The 18,577-nt window shown below is 39.6% G+C and overlaps 1 protein-coding gene across 9 annotated transcripts in view; it reads right to left on the bottom strand.

The window, feature by feature from the left end:
• RNF138 (ring finger protein 138) overlaps nucleotides 1–18,577 on the bottom strand; it is a 39,832-nt gene that overhangs the window by 7,310 nt on the left and 13,945 nt on the right. For 2 of the 9 annotated variants that reach the window (XM_054537768.2, XM_002828153.6), the window contains 3 exons: nucleotides 12,212–12,377; nucleotides 10,253–10,368; nucleotides 552–608 (listed from right to left, as the gene is read on the bottom strand). In XM_054537768.2, coding sequence (XP_054393743.1) covers nucleotides 552–608; nucleotides 10,253–10,368; nucleotides 12,212–12,377 — 339 coding nt within the window. Of the gene's footprint in view, nucleotides 1–327; nucleotides 451–551; nucleotides 609–10,252; nucleotides 10,369–12,211; nucleotides 12,378–18,577 lie in introns of all 9 variants that reach the window. The other 7 variants (XM_054537769.2, XM_024235860.3, XM_054537770.2 and 4 more) reach the window with 5 other exon arrangements.

Genomic DNA, 18,577 nt, shown 5'->3' with positions numbered 1-18,577 from the left:
CCTGAATTGTATGTGGAAGAAACCTGACCACAGTGAAAGAGAATAACTAAACTCTTCTAACCTAATGTGATTCTTAAAAGCAGTAACTGCATTTTCTATTTCTAAACTGCTAACTTCAAACACTATGCCTAATGATGTAACTGATTTTTATTTTTTAAAGTTTAATTTACGGCCAGGCGCAGTGGCTCATGCCTGTAATCCCAGCACTTTGGGAGGCCAAGGCAGGTGGATTATCTGAGGTCAGGAGTTCAATACCAGCCTGGTCAACATGGTGAAACCCTGTTTCTACTAAAAATACAAAAATCAGCCGGGCGTGGTGGCAGGCACCTGTAATACTAGATACTTGGGAGGCTGAGGCAGAAGTATCACTTGAACCTGAGAGGCGTAGGTTGCAGTGAGCCCAGATTGCACCACTGCACTCCAGCCTGGGCAAACAAAGCGAGACTCCGTCTCAAAAAGAAAGAAAAAAAAAAGTTTAATTTAAAAAGCTATTTGATAAATGATAAATATAATATTACTTGCTAAAGTGGCAGGATTTTTCAAAAGCTTACCTTGTATTCTCTTGGTAAGTTTCTGTGTTATCAGATGTGGATGTTTCACTCCTATTGCTTAAGAAGCACAGGGGGAAAAAGTTAATACCTCAAAGTAATGAAAACACACTAAAGGTTCATTATCTTGAACCATTAATGAAGAAGACTAGTCTGAATTTGTTTTAAAAGTCTGAACTTCAATACTCCTTTTTCCTATTGGGTCCTTGAAAAAACAAAATTTGAACTTCATATGGTTCTGAACTATGAAATAATTACAATATTAATTACTTTTAAATAAATTGACTGCTCACTAGATTCTTATTCATGTTCTTAAAATTAACTTATGCACAGTTACAGAAATATAGAGAATTTTGCAGAATTACCTTAAATCCCATTCCTCTACCTTTACCTAGACTAGTAAGGTTTTAAATGCTACGGTAGACTCCAGAATTTGTGAACTTTTTTACTTGAAACTAGGACATGGTATAAGATTATGCCCTCCAAAGTGGAGTAATTTAAGAAAATATGTAAATGTTCATTATGTTTATATGTTATTTCCAGAAAGGAAAGAAACCAGGCTTCACTAACATTTAATATACAGAACAACTTAACATCCCCACTTTTACCATATGCCAGAGAGTCATGTGTCATGGAATATCAGAGGAATCCTGAGGGAAGAGTAAGTATTACATACAGGGACTGCCATTTGTGTGCTACAGAATTTGATCAATGTGGTCAATTTTATTTGTTTATTTATTTAGTTTTTGAGATGGAGTCTCAATCTGTCGCCCAGGCTGGAGTGCAGTGGTACAATCTTGGCTCACTGCAACCTCCGCCTCCTGGGTTCGAGCAATTTTTCTGCCTCAGCCTCCCAAGTAGCTGGGATTACAGGCGTGAGCCACCATGACCGGCTAATTTTTGTATTTTTAGTAGAGATGGGGTTTCGCCATGTTGGCCAGGCTGGTCTTGAACTCCTGAGCTCAGGTGATCCGCCCACCTCAGCCTCCCAAACTGCTGGGATTACAGGCGTGAGCCACCGCGCCTGGCCCAATGTGGTCAATTTTATAAAAGCAATGTCTTTCAATAGTAGAAATCTTAACACAGTAATAAGATAAGTAGTGGCTAAGAAAAATTGTACAACACAGGTTGGTTCTATATCTCAATGCCAGAGTTTAAAAAGTTGAACTTAAACTGGTTATTCATTTTTCCTTTATAAAAAGACAAGGAGTACTATATCATCTACTTAACAGCTGATCTTTCTTTTCTGTTTACTTTCATAATAAATGTATATACAACAATGTGTACACAGTGAAAAGGCCCCATTCCAATGACACTCAGTTCACTTCTGTGAAGATAACAATGTTATCTCTCCACACATAGCCCAAGCAAGCAAGCAAACTTCACTTTTAAAACACATAACCCAGGCTGGGCGCAGTGGCTCACACCTGTAATCCCAGCACTTTGGGAGGCTGAGGCGGGCGGATCACAAGGTCAGGAGTTCAAGATCAGCCTAGCCAACATGGTGAAACCCCGTCTCTACTAAAAATACAAAAATTAGCCGGGTGTGGTGGCGGGCACCTGTAATCCCAGCTACTCAGGAGGCTGAGGCATGAGAATCGCTTGAAACCGGAAGGCGGAGGTTGCAGTGAGCTAAGATCGTGCCACTGCACTCCAGCCTGGGCAACAAGAGCAAAACTCAGTCTGAAAAAAAAGTACATAACCTAAATAGAAGACTTAAACTACTATTTGTACCTTTCTGGAACTAAAAACCCGCTCTTTAAAATAAAGTCAAATTATGGAGAGTGCATTTATTAAGGGAGTGTTACATGATTTTGTTACCAAAAACAGCATGTGTCACCAATTAAAGAACAACTCATATCTATACATTTAAAATTGGTAGCTGTTTCTAACCAGCTTAAAAAATCTTCCAAATTAATATAATCACTGGGTTTTGAATGTGCCCTTTAAAAATACCGTAACAACTTCTAATTGGTTTACAGAACTATAATATCATTGGGGAAGATGAAAATTTCAGCAACAGTCCTTTTTATATTTAGAAAATAGGATTAAAACTTTTTTTTTTTTTTTTGAGATGGAGTTTCGCTCTTATTGCCCCGGCTGGAATGCAGTGGCACAATCGCGGCTCACCACAACCTCCGCCTCCTGGGTTCAAGCGATTCTCCTGCCTCAGCCTCCTAGAAGCTGGGATTACCGGCATGCACCACCACACCCGGCTCGTTTTGTATTTTTAGTAGAGACGGAGTTTCTCCATGTTGGTAAGGCTGGTCTCAAACTCCCAACCTCAGGTGATCTGCCCGCCTTGGCCTCCCAAAGTGCTGGGATTATAAGCGTGAGCCACCACACCTGGCCAGGATTGAAAAAATTTTTATTTTATCCTATGGCATACATCTTCCATTTGGATCTGCTTTTTTTTTTTTTTTTTTGAGACAGTCTCCCTCTGTCTCCCAGGCTGGAGTGCAGTGGCGCAATCGCGGCTCATTGCAAACTCCTCCTCCTGGGTTCAAGTGATTCTCGTGCCTCAGCCTCCCGAGTAGCTTGGGTCTACCGGCCATGCCACCATGCCTGGCTAATTTTTGTATTTTTAGTAGAGACAGGGTTTTACCATGTTGGCCCAGCTGGTCCTGACCTCAAGTGATCCACCCACCTTGGCCTCCCAAAGTACAGGGATTACAGGCATGAGCCACCACACCCAGCCAGTATACTATGCTGTTTTAAATAAACACAAACACTGGGGGTACATACTCAATTCTTTCACTGATAGGGTAATGCAATCACAAAACTTCTGATTTAAAGCATTTAATATCAAAGTTAATGCCCTTTTTAAACACGTTCTCCCTTCTATCTACCATTATAACTCTCAATTTTCCATTATTACTGTCATCATCATCATTCTAGTTCTTCCTAGTCATCCTTGTATCAAGCCTGGGCTGTTGTATCATGCCTGCTCATTTAGCTCAGAATAGGTTCAACAATAGAAAATCAATTACTGACAGCAAATCATTTTTTTAAAAACTTATGATTTATCAGATACAGAAACACCAATAAAATTCAATCTCCATAATAAAACAAAAACAAAAAATTATTTTCCCATAGTTATGTCTATGTCTGTTGCTTTTTAATTTAATGTTCTATATCACACTTGGTTTACTGCATTCAATAGGATCTCTATCCAATGTTAAATAGTAAGCACAATGCTTTTTAAAAATGCAAATGCCTAGACTCCAGATATCAGAATATCTGGAACTCTAGCCAGATGTATATATGTTTTTAATTTCATACATGATTCTGATTTGAGTAAAACTATTAATGGGGAAACCTTAAATTCAGGGTAATACTGACATGGAGCAGATAAACTGTAAAACTAAAAGATCTACACTAAAAAACTATAATAAATATTATACTTATTTGTAAAATCAGGAACAAGAAAAAGGTGGCTGCTATTTAACACTGAATAGAAAACCTATTCAATGCAATAAATCAAGTATTATACAGAACATTAGATTTAAAAGAAGCAGACAAACTATGGGAAAATATAATGATTTTCTATATAATACATCTAAAAGAATCAACAGGTAGATTATAAGAACTGCCAGATTAGAACTATTACAACTAACAAATCATCAAAGTTGCTGAAAACAAGATTAACATAAAAATCAATTTACTCTCTAGTAATAACTAATTAGATTATCAAACAGGAAAAAAAAGGGGGGCTCATTTTTATAGCAACAAAAACTATAAGGTTTACTAGAAAAAGATATAAAACACTTACTAATGTTCTAAATGAACTTTTAATCCTTTTTTTTTTAAATGAGAAAGAGGCTGGGGGCAGTGGCTCACTCCTGTAATCCCAGCCAAGGCAGGCAGATCACCTGAGGCCAGGAGGCTGAGACCAGCTTGGCCAACATGGCGAAACTCTGTCTCTACCAGAAATACAAAAATTAGCCAGGCGTGGTGGCACACGCCTGTAGTCCCAGCTACTTGGGAATCTGAGGCAGAAAAATCACTTGAACCCAGAGGCAGAGGTTGTAGTGAGCTGAGATCACACCATTGCACTCCAGCCTGAGGGACAGAGTTAGACTCTGCCTCAAAAAAAATAAAAATAATAAATAAAATAAAATAAAATGAGAAAGAGGCTAGGCACCACAGTGGCTCATGCCTGTGATCCCAACACTTTGGGAGGCCAAGGTGGGAGGACTGTTTGATCCCCAGAGTTTGAGACCAGCCTGGGCAACACAGCGAGACCCTGCCTCAATAAAATAAATAGTAAAATGAGAGAGGTCATATTTCTAGAGGAATGAACAATGGATCACCTCCTACTGGCCTCCCTCCCCCCAAGAAAAAATCACGATGCAGAGATGTGTAGAACATAAGTGGCATTATAAATCAGTAGACAAAGAACTGACTCCTCAATGAATGGTACCAAAACAAACGGTTTATCCCATGGGGAAAATTTTTCCTACCACACATTACACATCCCAAATAAATGTGAAAAGCTCAGCTTTTAAAGTTTAAGAAGAAAATATCTTTTATAACCTTCATGTAGAAAAAAATTTCTCAGGTATGATATAAAAAGAAAATTAAAGAATATGCATATACATGTAAATACAATACTTTTCTATGTCAAAAGACACCATACAAAACCAGCCAAAGACTAAACAAAAATATCTGCAATGCATGTAATGAAGGATTATTATTACTATTATTATTTTCCTTTTTTGAGACGGAGTCTTGCTCTGTTGCCCAGGCTGCCGTGTTAGTGGCACGATCCCGACTCACTGCAACCTCGGCCTCCCAGGTTCAAGCAATTCTCCTGCCTCAGCCTCCTGAGTAGCTGGGATTACAGGCGCGTGCCACCACGCCCAGCTAATTTTTCTATTTTTAGTAGAAACAAGGTTTCACCATGTTGGCCAGGCTGGTCTCGAACTTCTGACCTAGTGATCCACCCACCTCAGCCTCCCAAAGTGCTGGGGTTACAGGTATGAGCCACCGCGCCTGGCATTATTATTATTTTTTGAGAAAGAGTCTTGCTCTGTCTCTCAGGCTGCAATGCAGTGGCCAGATCTCAAATCACTGCAACGTCTGCCTCCTGGGTTCAAGAAATTCTCCTGCCTCAGCCTCCTGAGTAGCTGGGACTACAGGTGTGTGCCACCACGCCTGGCTAATTTTTGTATTTTTAGTAGAGACGGGGTTTCACCATGTTGGCCAGGCTGGTCTTGAACTCCTGACCTCAGGTGATCTGCCCACCTTGGCCTCCCAAAGCTGGGACTACAGGCGTGAGCCACTGCGCCCAGCCATAACAAAGGATTATTATCCAGAATATATGAAGAATGCCTATAAACAAGAAAAAGAACATTTTAATACTATGCCAGATTTCTTCATAGCTATTTAGCCACTTAAAATATTGAACAATCTGGAGAGAAATTTATTAGGAAAAATAAAAGACTGCTGGTAATTTTTTTTAGTTTTTGTGAAGAGCTGTATTTGAAATAAACTGTATGAGCCTACTGATATCCAGTTACTAATGTTTACAAAAAGTCAAGATTAGTAGGAACAGCCTGAAAACAGACCAAATGATTTCCAAGGAAGATAAAATTGAAATGTCTTCTGTATCTTAATGATTACATTCATCTTCCCTCCTCCTCCCCACTTCCTGTGGCTAAAGAAAACAAAAATATATAATCTTATGTTAGCAGCAGAATTTTGTTAGAAAATAGGAATGGCCTTAGTAAAATTAGCACTGCTATGTAATATAAGAAACTACCCCACACCAATGCAATAATTTTGCTAAAATATCCTCCAATATTTACTAATTTATAGTAAACAGTACTACTCTGATTATGAATGAAAGTGACACAGATTATTTTAGATGGCTCAACTGGAAGTTATAGATTACAGTTAGATACATGGAAAAAATAATGTCTGTTTTACCAATTCCTGTATATTCATAACGTGGAGTGTGTCCAGCACTTCAGAATGTATAATAAACAGTATGAATTAGTGAAATGACCTATGGATTTATTTTGCAATTTTTTTTTTCTACTCAGATAGTTGCATGCAAATGCCACTTTAAGAATTTCCATAGCCATGCTCTATTCAGCTCTCTTCTTCAGGTTCTGGTATCTATTTCCTCCTCTCTCCTGCTTTCAGTAGACCCAGAGCACACCACTATTCCTTGTGGCTTCCTATACCCTACTTATATAGTGTACCTAACATACTACTCTTTGAAAATAGTCTCTTTACTAAATTCTCCTCAAATCGCATAATTAGAGCCCACTGTTTCCTGCTCAGACCATGAGTATACCACGGATCATATTTTTCCTACCACTAAAAAAAAAAAAAAATTTCTGGCTGGGCGCAGTGGTTCATGCCTGTAATCCCGACACTTTGGGAGGCCAAGGCAGGCGGATCACCTGAGGTCAGGAGTTCGAGACCAGCCTGGCCAACATGGTGAAACCCCATCTCTACAAAAAATACAAAAATTAGTTGGGTATGGTGGTGGGCACCTGTAATCCCAGCTACTCAGGAGGCTTAGGCAGGAGAATCACTTGAACCTGGGAGGTGGATGTTGCAGTGAGCTGAGATCGCACCATTGCACTCCAGCCTGGGCGACGAGCAAAACTCTGTCTACAAATAAATAAATTAAAAATAAAAATAAACATTTCTGGCCAGGCGTGGTGGCTCACGCCTGTGATCCCAGCACTTTGGGAGGCCAAGGCAGGTGGATCACCTGAGGTCAGGAGTTTGAGACCAGCGTGGGCAACAAATTGAGGACCCCATTTCAATGTGTTTAACACCAAAAACCACCCTCCCACCCCAAAAAATCAAAAAATTAGATGGACATGGTGGCATGCGCCCATGGTCCTAGCTACATGGGAGGCTGAGGCAGAAGGATTGCTTGAGCCCAGGAGGTCGAGGCTACAGTGAGCCATGTTCACGCCATTGCACTCCAGGCTGGATGACAGAGTAAGACCTTGTCTAAAAACAAAACAGAACAAACAAAATAAATTCAAAAATTAAAAAAAAAAACGCTTTTCCTCCCTTTGCCAATTTTCTTACTGACTAAAAATCCATATTCAAACTCAATTCTTCCATTGCAATCAGAACTCTGCATAGGATATAGAAATAAATAAGACTAAAAAGCTCATTCTAGGTGAGGAGACAGGCTGAAATTAATTAATAAATACAATAAAGTTTAGAGATCTAACAGCATAAAGAACAGTTCCATCAAGAAGAAATTCTAGAGCTCAGGAAGGATTTTACTGAGTAGCTAACCCTTGGTCTAAGTCTTCAAGGAGAAGGAAAAAGTCGATCAGCTGGCAAAATGCAGGTTGGGATATTACTGGTAAAAGTGTGGAGGTGAGGGAGTGATAATGATGATGATGAGGAAGAATTAACATTTTCCAAGCAAAGTACTATTCAAGTTTCTTTACCTGTATTAACTTATTTATTAACTTCAACCCAATGAGGACCTATCATCATCATCGCCTCTCATACCTTTCCTTAAACAGATGAGACAACTGAGGCAGTTTCTTGACAATGTAATACAATTAGTAAGTGACATCTGAAATTTGAACCCAGCACTCCGGCTCCAAGCCTACATTTTTAACCATAGTCATACTGTTTTTCAAGAATGGCAAAGAGAGGGAACAAATAAATCAACATGGCTAAGGCATGTGATGCAATGATGGATAACCAAGAAAGCGGCTATAAAAAGAGAGGAAAGGGCCAGATCAGAAAGGGCTTTGGAATAAGGAATTTTGTCGTGGGTGTGTGTGTGTGTGCGCGCGTGCGTGCATGCGTGTGTATGTGTTTGTTTTAGACGGAATCTCACTCTGTCGCCCAGGCTAGAGTGCAGTGGTGTGCTCTCGGCTCCCTGCAACCTCCGTTTCCTAGGGTCAAGTGATTCTCCTGCCTAAGCCTCCCAAGTAGCTGGGACTACAGGTACACGCCACCACGTCCAGTTAATTTTTGTATTTTTAGTAGAGACAAAGTTTCACCATGTTGGCCATGGCGGCTGGTCTTGAACCCCTGACCTCAAGTGATCTGCCCACCTTGGCCTCCCAAAGTGCTGGGATTACAGGTGTGAGCCACCGCGCCCAGCCGGAATTTTGTCTTTTATACTTCATTAATATTACTTTGGCGATAGAATGTAAAACAGATTAGAGGATAACTACCAGCTAAAAGGCTATTATCATAGTTCGAGTGAGAGATGATGAGGGCCTGAGCTAGGGAAGTGACAAGATAAAATAAAAGTACAGATGAGGAATATTGCTATTAGGAATCAAGTGTCTATGACCAAGTGGATCTAAGAAGTAAGGGGGAGGAAGGCCTGTCTCCTGATAAGAAAATTTGGTCATTACAAGCATGATTACAATCATGTATACTAAGAACTTTACTAAAAGCTGGAGATATGCTCAAGACAAACACCATCCCTTCACTTAAGAACAATCTATTGGGTAAAAAAGCAGATAGGAAATTACAATAAAGTAGAAGTACAACAGTAAGAAAAACACAGAAATGAAGAAACCCAGAAGGACTAAAAAAAAAAAAAACCATAAGAGCAACAACTTTCAAACAAATTTCCTTGACACTAACAAGTCAAGTAAAATGAGAACCTGAAAAGTTTTTTCAGACTAGGCAATCAGAAAACTACTGCAGATCTTTACCAGACAATCACTAAAGATCTTTACCAGAAATTTGAACTGAGTAGAGAAGACGCCTAATGTAGTATGATCAACATGAAGTGCTTAAGGGCAGTTAAGTTACTAAAAATTAGCAATATATAAAATGAAAGGCTACTAAAATAAAATATTAGAGACTGCTTAACATACTGTCTCCTGGGAACCTTTCTATAATAGTGGCAATATTGTCTTTCCTTACAGTTACATATGTGCTTACTATTGAAGTTTTCAAAATTAACAATGCATTGTTTAGGGATACATGCATGGGTGATGATACATAAAGAAAATCAAAGGAATGAATAATCCAAATAAGAGAATAGTGATTGCATCTAGGAGTGTAGGGTTCAAATGGGCAGGAGCTCACATAGAGATCCTAAAGTTCTGAAAAATGTTCTTTCTTGACCTGGGTTAATAGGTAACTGGATGTTTATCATTATTTTTCTAAACCACAAGTGCATTTTGGCCATTTTTCTGTGTAAAATACATTTCATAAAAATGTTTAATGTACATAAATCTGAGATAAGATACAAATCAATCCAAATCTAGTTGTTTAAAAGAAATGAGACTCAAATAGAACTGCATTGCACCTGGTTTCACTTTTACATGACATTTTAGAATAAAAATTTCTAACTCTTAAGTCTATCCCTTAGATAGCAAAGAAAAACAGGTTGTAGTTTGCAAATACATTACTGAAAAGAATTTTCTAGTTTTTCAAATCATTTCAGTTGCAAAATCAGTAAGAGAAAAATCTCCAACTTTTTTACTCAAAAAAATGAAAATTCTTAGAATGATTTTAAATAACGTAAGCTTAAGTTCATGAAGTTCATCTCCCAGATGAGATCTTACGTGTGCCAAACAGATTTTAAGGCAACTGCTGTAGTTCTGATACTTGGCAATTCACTTTAAAAACACATGTGCACATACACACACACATCCCCCCAAATACCTTATCATATAGTTCCCAAAACAATTTCCATTTCAATTATGAAAATTCTGTATTTAGGAATAAGTATTGCTTACCTGTTCCCTACTGAATCTTGAGAGATCTGAAAGTTTGGAATGATAGAAGAAACACCATATTCATCCTGATACTTCTTACAAGATTTGTAATGATGTCTCATGCGATAGAATTTAATCTGTAAATTATTAAAATGTGACTTTTAATTTAAAATAGAACTCATAAGATGTGAGATAGTGTAAAAAGAGGAAAAAAATAAAAGTTAACTAAATACTCCATTTAAACAGGAGTTGTATTTTTTTAAAGTAAATGATTTCATCCTTAAGTAGGAGTTAAAAATAGATAATACATTTCTGTTCATTAAATGTAGAGATGGAGAAGAGTCCATCTGTCCATAAATTCACTGCAAAAAACAGCAAATAACTTCACACTTGAAAAGACACTACCAGCAGTAGACAAAAAAAATTAAAAGCACTAAGAGGATGCCCGATGCTATTGAGCATGTCTTATTATTTAACTTCTGCAGCCTGGCAGAGTTAGAAAGCACTTTAAAAAAATTAAGTTCCTGGCTGGGTGCAGTGGCTCACGCTTGTAATCCCAGCCTTTTGGGAGGCTGGGGCGGGTGGACTGCTTGAGTTCAGGGGTTCAAGACCCGCCTGAGCAATATGGCAAAATCCCATTTATACAAAAAATACAAAAATTAGCCAGGTGTAATCTCAGCTACCTGAGGGGCTGAGGCAGGAGGATCGCTTAGAGCCTGGGAAGTCAAAGCTGCAGTGAGCCAAGATTGTGCCACTGTACTCCAGCCTGGGTGACAAAGTGAGACCCTGTCTCAAAAAAAATTAAGTTGCCAGGAATACTTAGAACATTTTTCAGTTTCTCACTGAGAGGAATAGCCAGAATCTCTCGAGTGTGTTTTCCAGCTTCACTTCATTGCCCTGTCAGTTAAACATTTCCTTCAAAAAGATGTAAAAGCAGATCTGACTTGTGTAAATGCATGAAATAGCAACCAGCTTTGCTCACTGAATTCATTAGCTATTAGAAAAAATGTCGGTGATAAATCTATAGACACATGGATATACTCAAAGCCTAACCACCTCTCACTATTTTATTCCTTCTCCAAATGACAGAATAAAATCCAGATTAGAGAATTAATGCTGGTTATTTGTTAAAACCTGATTTTCCTACATGTTCCTTAAAATTAACCAAATATTTTGTGATTTCTTTCTTCTTCTTCTTTTTTTTTTTTTTTAAAGACAGAGTTTCGCTCCTGTTGCCCAGTCTGGAGTGCAATGGCACAATCTCAGCTCACCGCAACCTCTGCCTTCCAGGTTCAAACAATTCTGCCTCAGCCTCCCAAGTAGCTGGGATTATAGGCATGCGCCACCACACCTGGCTGATTTTTGTATTTTTAGTAGAGACAGGGTTTCACCATGTTGGTCAGGCTGGTCTCGAACTCCTGACCTCAGGTCATCCACCCACCTTGGCCTCCCATAAGTGCTGGGATTACAGGCATGAGCCACCATGCCCGGCCCTTGTGATTTCTTAAATACATACATAAATACATAAGTAAAGTGAGGAGCTAGAGAGTTCCTTAACTACATAAATCCATGTGCCCGAACTAGTAACATTTCTATGTGCAAAGCTGCAATAATGATGCTACCATGAGAAAAACTTAAGGGGTGAATTTGTACCAGAATGGGGTTTAAATGAGCTAAATGCCAGCTTGCTAATTTAGTTACTTTAGTAAGTAATCAATGAGAAATTACTTTTAGAAAAATGCCATGCTAAGTATTATGAAATTCAGTGATTTTTTTTTCAGTCTCATTTCTCAATAAGTTTATAATCTAGTAAGATCTATGACCACAGCTTTTTTTGGCCTTTTCTATCCAATTCCCAGTCTAAATACCTTTCATCTTTTCAAAAAAAAAAAAGGAAAGCACCAACCAAGAAAATTCAAATAAGAATTTCAAGAGTAGAAACTTGGCTTCCAAAGAAGAGAGATGTCACATTTACTCTACCTGTTTTGCACAGCATCTGCAGCTACCAGAAAACTTCCTCATTATATTTTCAAGGTCTAAGGCCCGTTCAGGACATGCTCTCTCTCTTCTAGTCACATTTCCACGACATAGGGGACAATGTGCTCCGCTTTCCCTCATTGCAGTCAGGAAACATTTTCTACAGAAACTAAACCAAACATTGTGACACATTAATTACAAAAAAAATTACTCTCTTCATCTCTATAATTAAATACAAACAAGTGATTATAAATATGTATTCATATTAAATAAGTTAGGCTACTCATATGTACATAAATCTCAGTAGTTTAGTAACTGTATATGTATCAGAGAATAAGATTGATAACTGGACTAGATGGGAATATTTTAACAATTACACTCAAGTCTGCTTTACAACTTCCTAACACAATATATGATGAATAAATATTAATGCTACATATTAATAATATTACTAGAGGAAGCACGGTACAAAGGAAGAATTGGATCCTGGCTCTGCCATTTAGTAGCTGTGTAATCTTAGGCCAACAAATTAACCCACACTGGATCTCCATTTCCTCCCCTTACAAAATAAAAGGATGAATAACATAAGCTTTTCTCTCAAACTGATGTATATCAACATGTTTTTCCACAAGACATAAACAGGTCTACTACAAAAGAGCACACACATTGGTTTGGGAAGTTCTAGGATAAAGTTAATAGGTTTTACCCAAAGTTAGGTGTTACCCAAGGTTATCTGCGTGTTAACAGGTGTTCCTCAAAGTTATTTGGTCCAGAAATAGGAAAATTTCCCAAACAGTGTGCAATGGAACATAATTTGAGAAATACTTAAGAATACTTCCGGCTTTGCCAGGCACGGTGGCTCACGCCTGTAATCCCAGCACTTTGGGAGGCTGAGGCGGGCGGATCACGTGGTCAGGAGATCAAGACCATTCTGGCTAACACACTGAAATCTCATCTCTACTAAAAATATAAAAAATTAGCCGGGCATGGTTACAGGTGCCTGTAGTCCCAGCTACTTGGGAGGCTGAGGCAGGAGAATGGCATGAACCCAGGAGGCGGAGGTTGCAGTGAGCCGAGATTTCACCACTGCACTCCAGCCTGGGCGACAGAGCGAGACTCCATCTCAAAAAAAAAAAAAAAAAAAAAGATTACTTTAAACGTCTATAACCAACTTTCTAATTAGAATCAAACTAAAATCTTTTTATCTTTTCTAGCCCCACCAAATACCTTATTTGATCATTTTGCTTTCAAGAGAACCAGTTAAATTACAGACATATATATCTGGGATCTAGAATACATATACATTTAATCCAATCTCCTATAAATATATATGAATATTCCTCCTCTATACTAACAAAAGTTGAGAGGAAATGGTGCGGTAACAGATCACATTACCTGAGTTTCCTAACTATGCAGCACTTTTAAACAAGTCAGTTTTCCCCTCTAAAATCAGTTTCCTCACTCACGAAATAATAAAAGTATCTACAACTGATTGGGCTGTTCAGAGGATTAAAATAGATAACAAGGATAAAATGCTTAACACACTATTTGTCATGGTCAGGAAAGTGCTCAATAAATAGTAGCTAGGGCCAGGCGCGGTGGCTCACACCTGTAATCCCAGCACTCTGGGAGGCCGGGTTAGGAGTTCAAGACCAGCCTGGCTAACACGGTGAAACCCCGTCTCTACTAAAAACGCAAAAATTAGCCACGTGTGGCGGCTCATGCCTGTAATCCCAGCTACTCGGGAGGCTGAGGCAGGAGAATCGCTTGAACCCGGGGAATGGAGGTTGTGGTGAGCCAAAGTTGTGCCACTACACTCCAGCCTGGGCAACAAGAGTGAAACTCTGTCTCAAAAAAATATATAAATCAATAAATAAATAGTAGCTAATATCATTAAAGCAGCACTAGAAGTCACTACCAATTAACACCATAAACTAAAACATTAGGCAGGGTGCAGTGGCTCATGCCTATAATCCCAGTGCTTTGGGAGGTCAAGGCAGGAGGATGGCTTGAGGCAAGGAGTTGAAGACCAGCCTGGGCAACACAGCAAGACCCTGTCTCTACAAAAATTAAAAATAAAAAAAATTAGCTGGGTATGGTAGCATGCACGTCCAGTCCCAGCTACTCAGGAGGCTGAGGCGAAGGATCACTTGAGCCTAGGAGGTTGAAGCTGTAGTGAGCTATGAAGGTGCCACTGCATTCCAGCCTGGGTGACAGAGCAATACTGTCTCTCAAAAAACAATAACAACTAAAAATATTTACCATAGCCAGAAACCAAAATAACGCAAAGCAAACAAGATGCCAGTTTTCACTTGTCAAACTAAAAACTAGTTTTATTTATTTATTTTTATTTTTTTGAGACAGAGCCTTGCTCTGTCGCCCAGGCTGGAGTACACTGGTGCGATCTTGGCTCACTGCAACCTCCACCTCCAGGGCTCCAGTAATTTTCCTGCCTCAGCCTCCCCAGTAGGTGGGACTACAGGCATGCCCCACTGCAACGGCTAATTTTTGTACTTTTTCTAGAGATGGGATTTCGCCAGTTGCTCAGGCTAGTCTTGAACTAAAACAACGGCCAGGCACAGTGGCTCACACCTGTAATCCTGCACTTTGAGAGGCTGAGCGGGGCAAACGGCTTAAGCTCACAAGACTAGCCTGGGCAACATGGTGAAACCCCATCTCTACTAGCCTGGCATGGTGGCACATGCCTGTAGTCCCAGTTACTCAGGAGGCTGAGGTGAGAGGATCACTTGAGCCCGTGAGGCGGAGGCTGCAGTGAGCTGAGATCGTGCCACTGCACTTCAGCCTGACCAACAGAGTGAGACCTTGTTTCATTAAAAAAAAAGAAAAAGACAAAAATGAAAAAAGGTGGGAAATACCAAGTGTTAGGGAGGATATGAACCAACCTAAACTCACACTGGATGCTATGGGAGTATAAACTTTTACAACCATTTGGAAAACTGGGTGGCAATATCCATTAGAGCCCATAAATTCCACTCTGAAGTATATACCCATCAAACCTATATACATAAAACCATGGGCAGTGGCTTATGCCTATAATCCCAGCGCTTTGGGAGGCCAAGGCGGGAGGATTACTTGAGGCTAGGAGTTTGAGGCCAGCCTGGACAACATAGTGAGACTTTGCTCCTGTAAAAAAATTAAAAATAAAAATAAAAAATTAGCTGGGCACGGTGGTGCATGCCTGTAGTCCTAGCTACTTGAGAGACTAAGGCAGGAGGATTGCTTGAGCCCAGGGGGTCAAGGCTGCAGTCAGCTATGATCACTCCATTACCCTCCTGCCTGAGCAAGAGTGAGACCCTGCATCTATTTAAAAACAAAACAAAACAAAAATTACATATATAATCAGAAAAAATTTGCTAGAAAGTTCATAGCCACACTATTTATAATAGCCCCAAACTGAAAACTATACATAGGTCCGCCAACAGAAGAATGCATAACTAATTATGGTATATTCACAAAATGAAAGTTACAGTATGATGTATTGAGAATGAAAATGTTACAGCTATAAGCAACAATATGAACATAATGATATAATGTTGAGCTAAACAAGCCAGATATAAAAGAGTACAAACTGCATGATTCTATTTTTTTAGAATGTACAAAAAGCAGTTAAACTATGTTAAAGGTCAGGATAATGGTATCCTGAAGCAGGTGGGATATGTTCCCTTAGAGAAGGGAACATTAGGGGAGTTTCTGGGATGCTAATAATCTGTTGCTTGACATAGGTGCTGAATGGTTGCTTGATATGGGTGTACTCAATTTGGGAAAATTCACTGAACTGGATACCTGTGATAGGGACACGTTTCTGTATGCATTTTATACTTAAATAAAAAATATTTGGCCAGGCATGGTGGTTCTCGCCTGTAATCCCAGCACTTTGGGGAGCCGAGGCGGGTGGATCACCTGAAGTCAGGAGGTCAAGACCAGCCTGGACAACATGGCAAAACTCCATCTATACTAAAAATACAAAAATCAGCCAGGTGTGGTGGCGGGTGCCTGTAATCCCAGCTACTCAGGAGGCTAAGGCAGGAGAATCACTTCTACCTGGGAAGCGGAGCTTGCAGTGAGCCGAGATCACGCCCCAGTCTGGGCAACAGTGCGAGAACCCATCTCAAAAAAAAAAAAAAAAAAAAAAGAGTACCCTTTAAACAAGGGTAGTTATATTAAAACTATTATAAAAGTAACTAAATAAGGCCAGGTGCAGTGGCTCACGCCTGTAATCCCAGCACTTTGGGAGGCTGAGGCGGGTGGATCACAAGGTCAGGAGCTCAAGACTAGCCTGGCCAACATGGTGAAACCTCATCTTGACTAACGATACAAAAAATTAGCCAGGCGTGGTGGCGCATGCCTGTAATCCTAGCTACTTGGGAGGCTGAGGCAGGAGAATCACTTGAACCTGGGAGGCAGAGGTTGCAGTGAGCCAAGATCACGTCATTGCACTCCAGCCTGGGTGACAGGGTGAGACTCCATCTCAAAAAAAAAAAAAAAAACAAACAAACAAAAAACTAAATTAAGATTATCTTCTAACTGGCCTTTAAAAAAAAAACTGCTAAAATTTAAAAAAGAATTACTAGAAAAAAAGGAAAGTGGGCCAGGTGCAGTGGATCATACCTGTAATCCCAGCACTTTGGGAGGCCCGAGGAGGGCAGACTGCCTGAGCTCAGGAGTTCGAGACCAGCCTGGGCAACACAGTGAAACCCCATCTCTACTAAAATACAAAAAAAATTAGCCAGGCATGGCGGCGTGCACCTCTAGTCCCAGCTACTCAGGAGGCTGAGGTAGGAGAACTGCTTAAACCCGGGAGGCAGAGGTTGCAGGGAGCCGAGATCGCGCCACTGCACTCCAGCCTCGGTGACAGAGCGAGACTCCATCTCCAAAAAGAAAAAAGGAAAGTGAATTTAACCAGAGACAGTTAACACATAAATGCCCTAATCCAGTGGCCCAATAGCCATAGGAGACAGAAAGAGAAAATTATTTTTAAAGAAACAAAAGGAGAAAGTGAAAGTGTGAGGGGAATTTCCAGAGCTAAAAAATATGTCAGCAGAATAGAGACAAGTGAAGGACCTGTACAATAAATTTAAGAGTCACAACCAGATAGGTTACTGGAAAAACTTCAAATAATTTTTCAGCCAGGCGCAGTGGCTCACACCTGTAATCCCAGCACATTGGGAGGCCGAGGCGGGTGGATCACGAGGTCAGGAAATCAGGATCATCCTGGCTAACACGGTGAAACCCCGTCTCTACTAAAAATACAAAAAATTAGCCGGGCGTGGTGGCGGGCGCCTGTAGTCCCAGCTACTCAAGAGGCTAAGGCAGGAGAATGGCGTGGACCCGGCAGGCGGAGCTTGCCGTGAACCGAGATCACACAACTGCACTCCAGCCTGGGTGACAGAGTGAGACTCCATCTCAATAAACAAATAAATTAATTAATTAATTTAATTTAATTAAAAATAATTTTTCAGCTTCTAATACCTTCCAGAGAGGAAGTAAAAATAGATCACCTACTAAGGAAAGAGAATCAGATTAGCATCAAACTCATGAGCAATAACAAATGACAAAATAATAGAATGATGTGTTCAAAGTTCTGAGGAGAAATGATTTATAACCTAGAACTGCATCTTCTGGATACTAAATCATTTTATATCACTTAAGGCATTTCTGATATAATGTAACATATGAAACACTGAAAACCTTTGCATTCTGCATACCCACACACTAAAACTTACAGGGCTTATGGAAAAAAACGGTTGGAATAGACCACTCATGCAACCTTGTCGCCAGACTACTAACAAAACCCAAACAATCCAAATAAAAATACGAACGATTCTGAAAAGGTATGTAAAGTTCCTAATAAACACTTCACCCTAAAAATTTTTTTAAAAGAGAGGGATAAGTGGTTGAAGCTGTTAAATTACGGAAATAAATTTAAAATGCACAAAGGAAAGGAGAAACATGCAATAGGTATTCCAAGAGAGAACTCATAGCCAAACTGAACTAAGAAGAATGAATGTTGGGCACCTTGTGTCATAGTGCTTAATTCTATGGTTTGTTATATTCAGCTACGTTTTAGTGTGCTTTGCTTCAGCTACCATTTGTTGATGGACCAAAACAATTTTCAGGGGGAAAAAAGTCACATATAAACCTATCTGTTCTGATATCTGTTGTAGCAAGTAGAACAGACTACATCACTGTTCAGTCCATCAATTATCTTTAACCTTGCTTGTGGTCTTCTGATATGGAAATTTTTTAACTTTCAGTCATGGCCTTTTCCTAAAATTATGGTTTATGCTTTTGCAGTCTTAAGAATTCCCCACTTCACCATCAGAGATATTCCCCCACATTTCCTTCTAA

Source organism: Pongo abelii, chromosome 17, assembly GCF_028885655.2.
Source record: "Pongo abelii isolate AG06213 chromosome 17, NHGRI_mPonAbe1-v2.0_pri, whole genome shotgun sequence".
Taxonomy (NCBI): Eukaryota; Metazoa; Chordata; class Mammalia; order Primates; family Hominidae; genus Pongo; species Pongo abelii.
The sequence above is the reverse complement of the archived record's forward strand: the minus strand, read 5'-3'. Positions and strand labels throughout refer to the sequence as shown.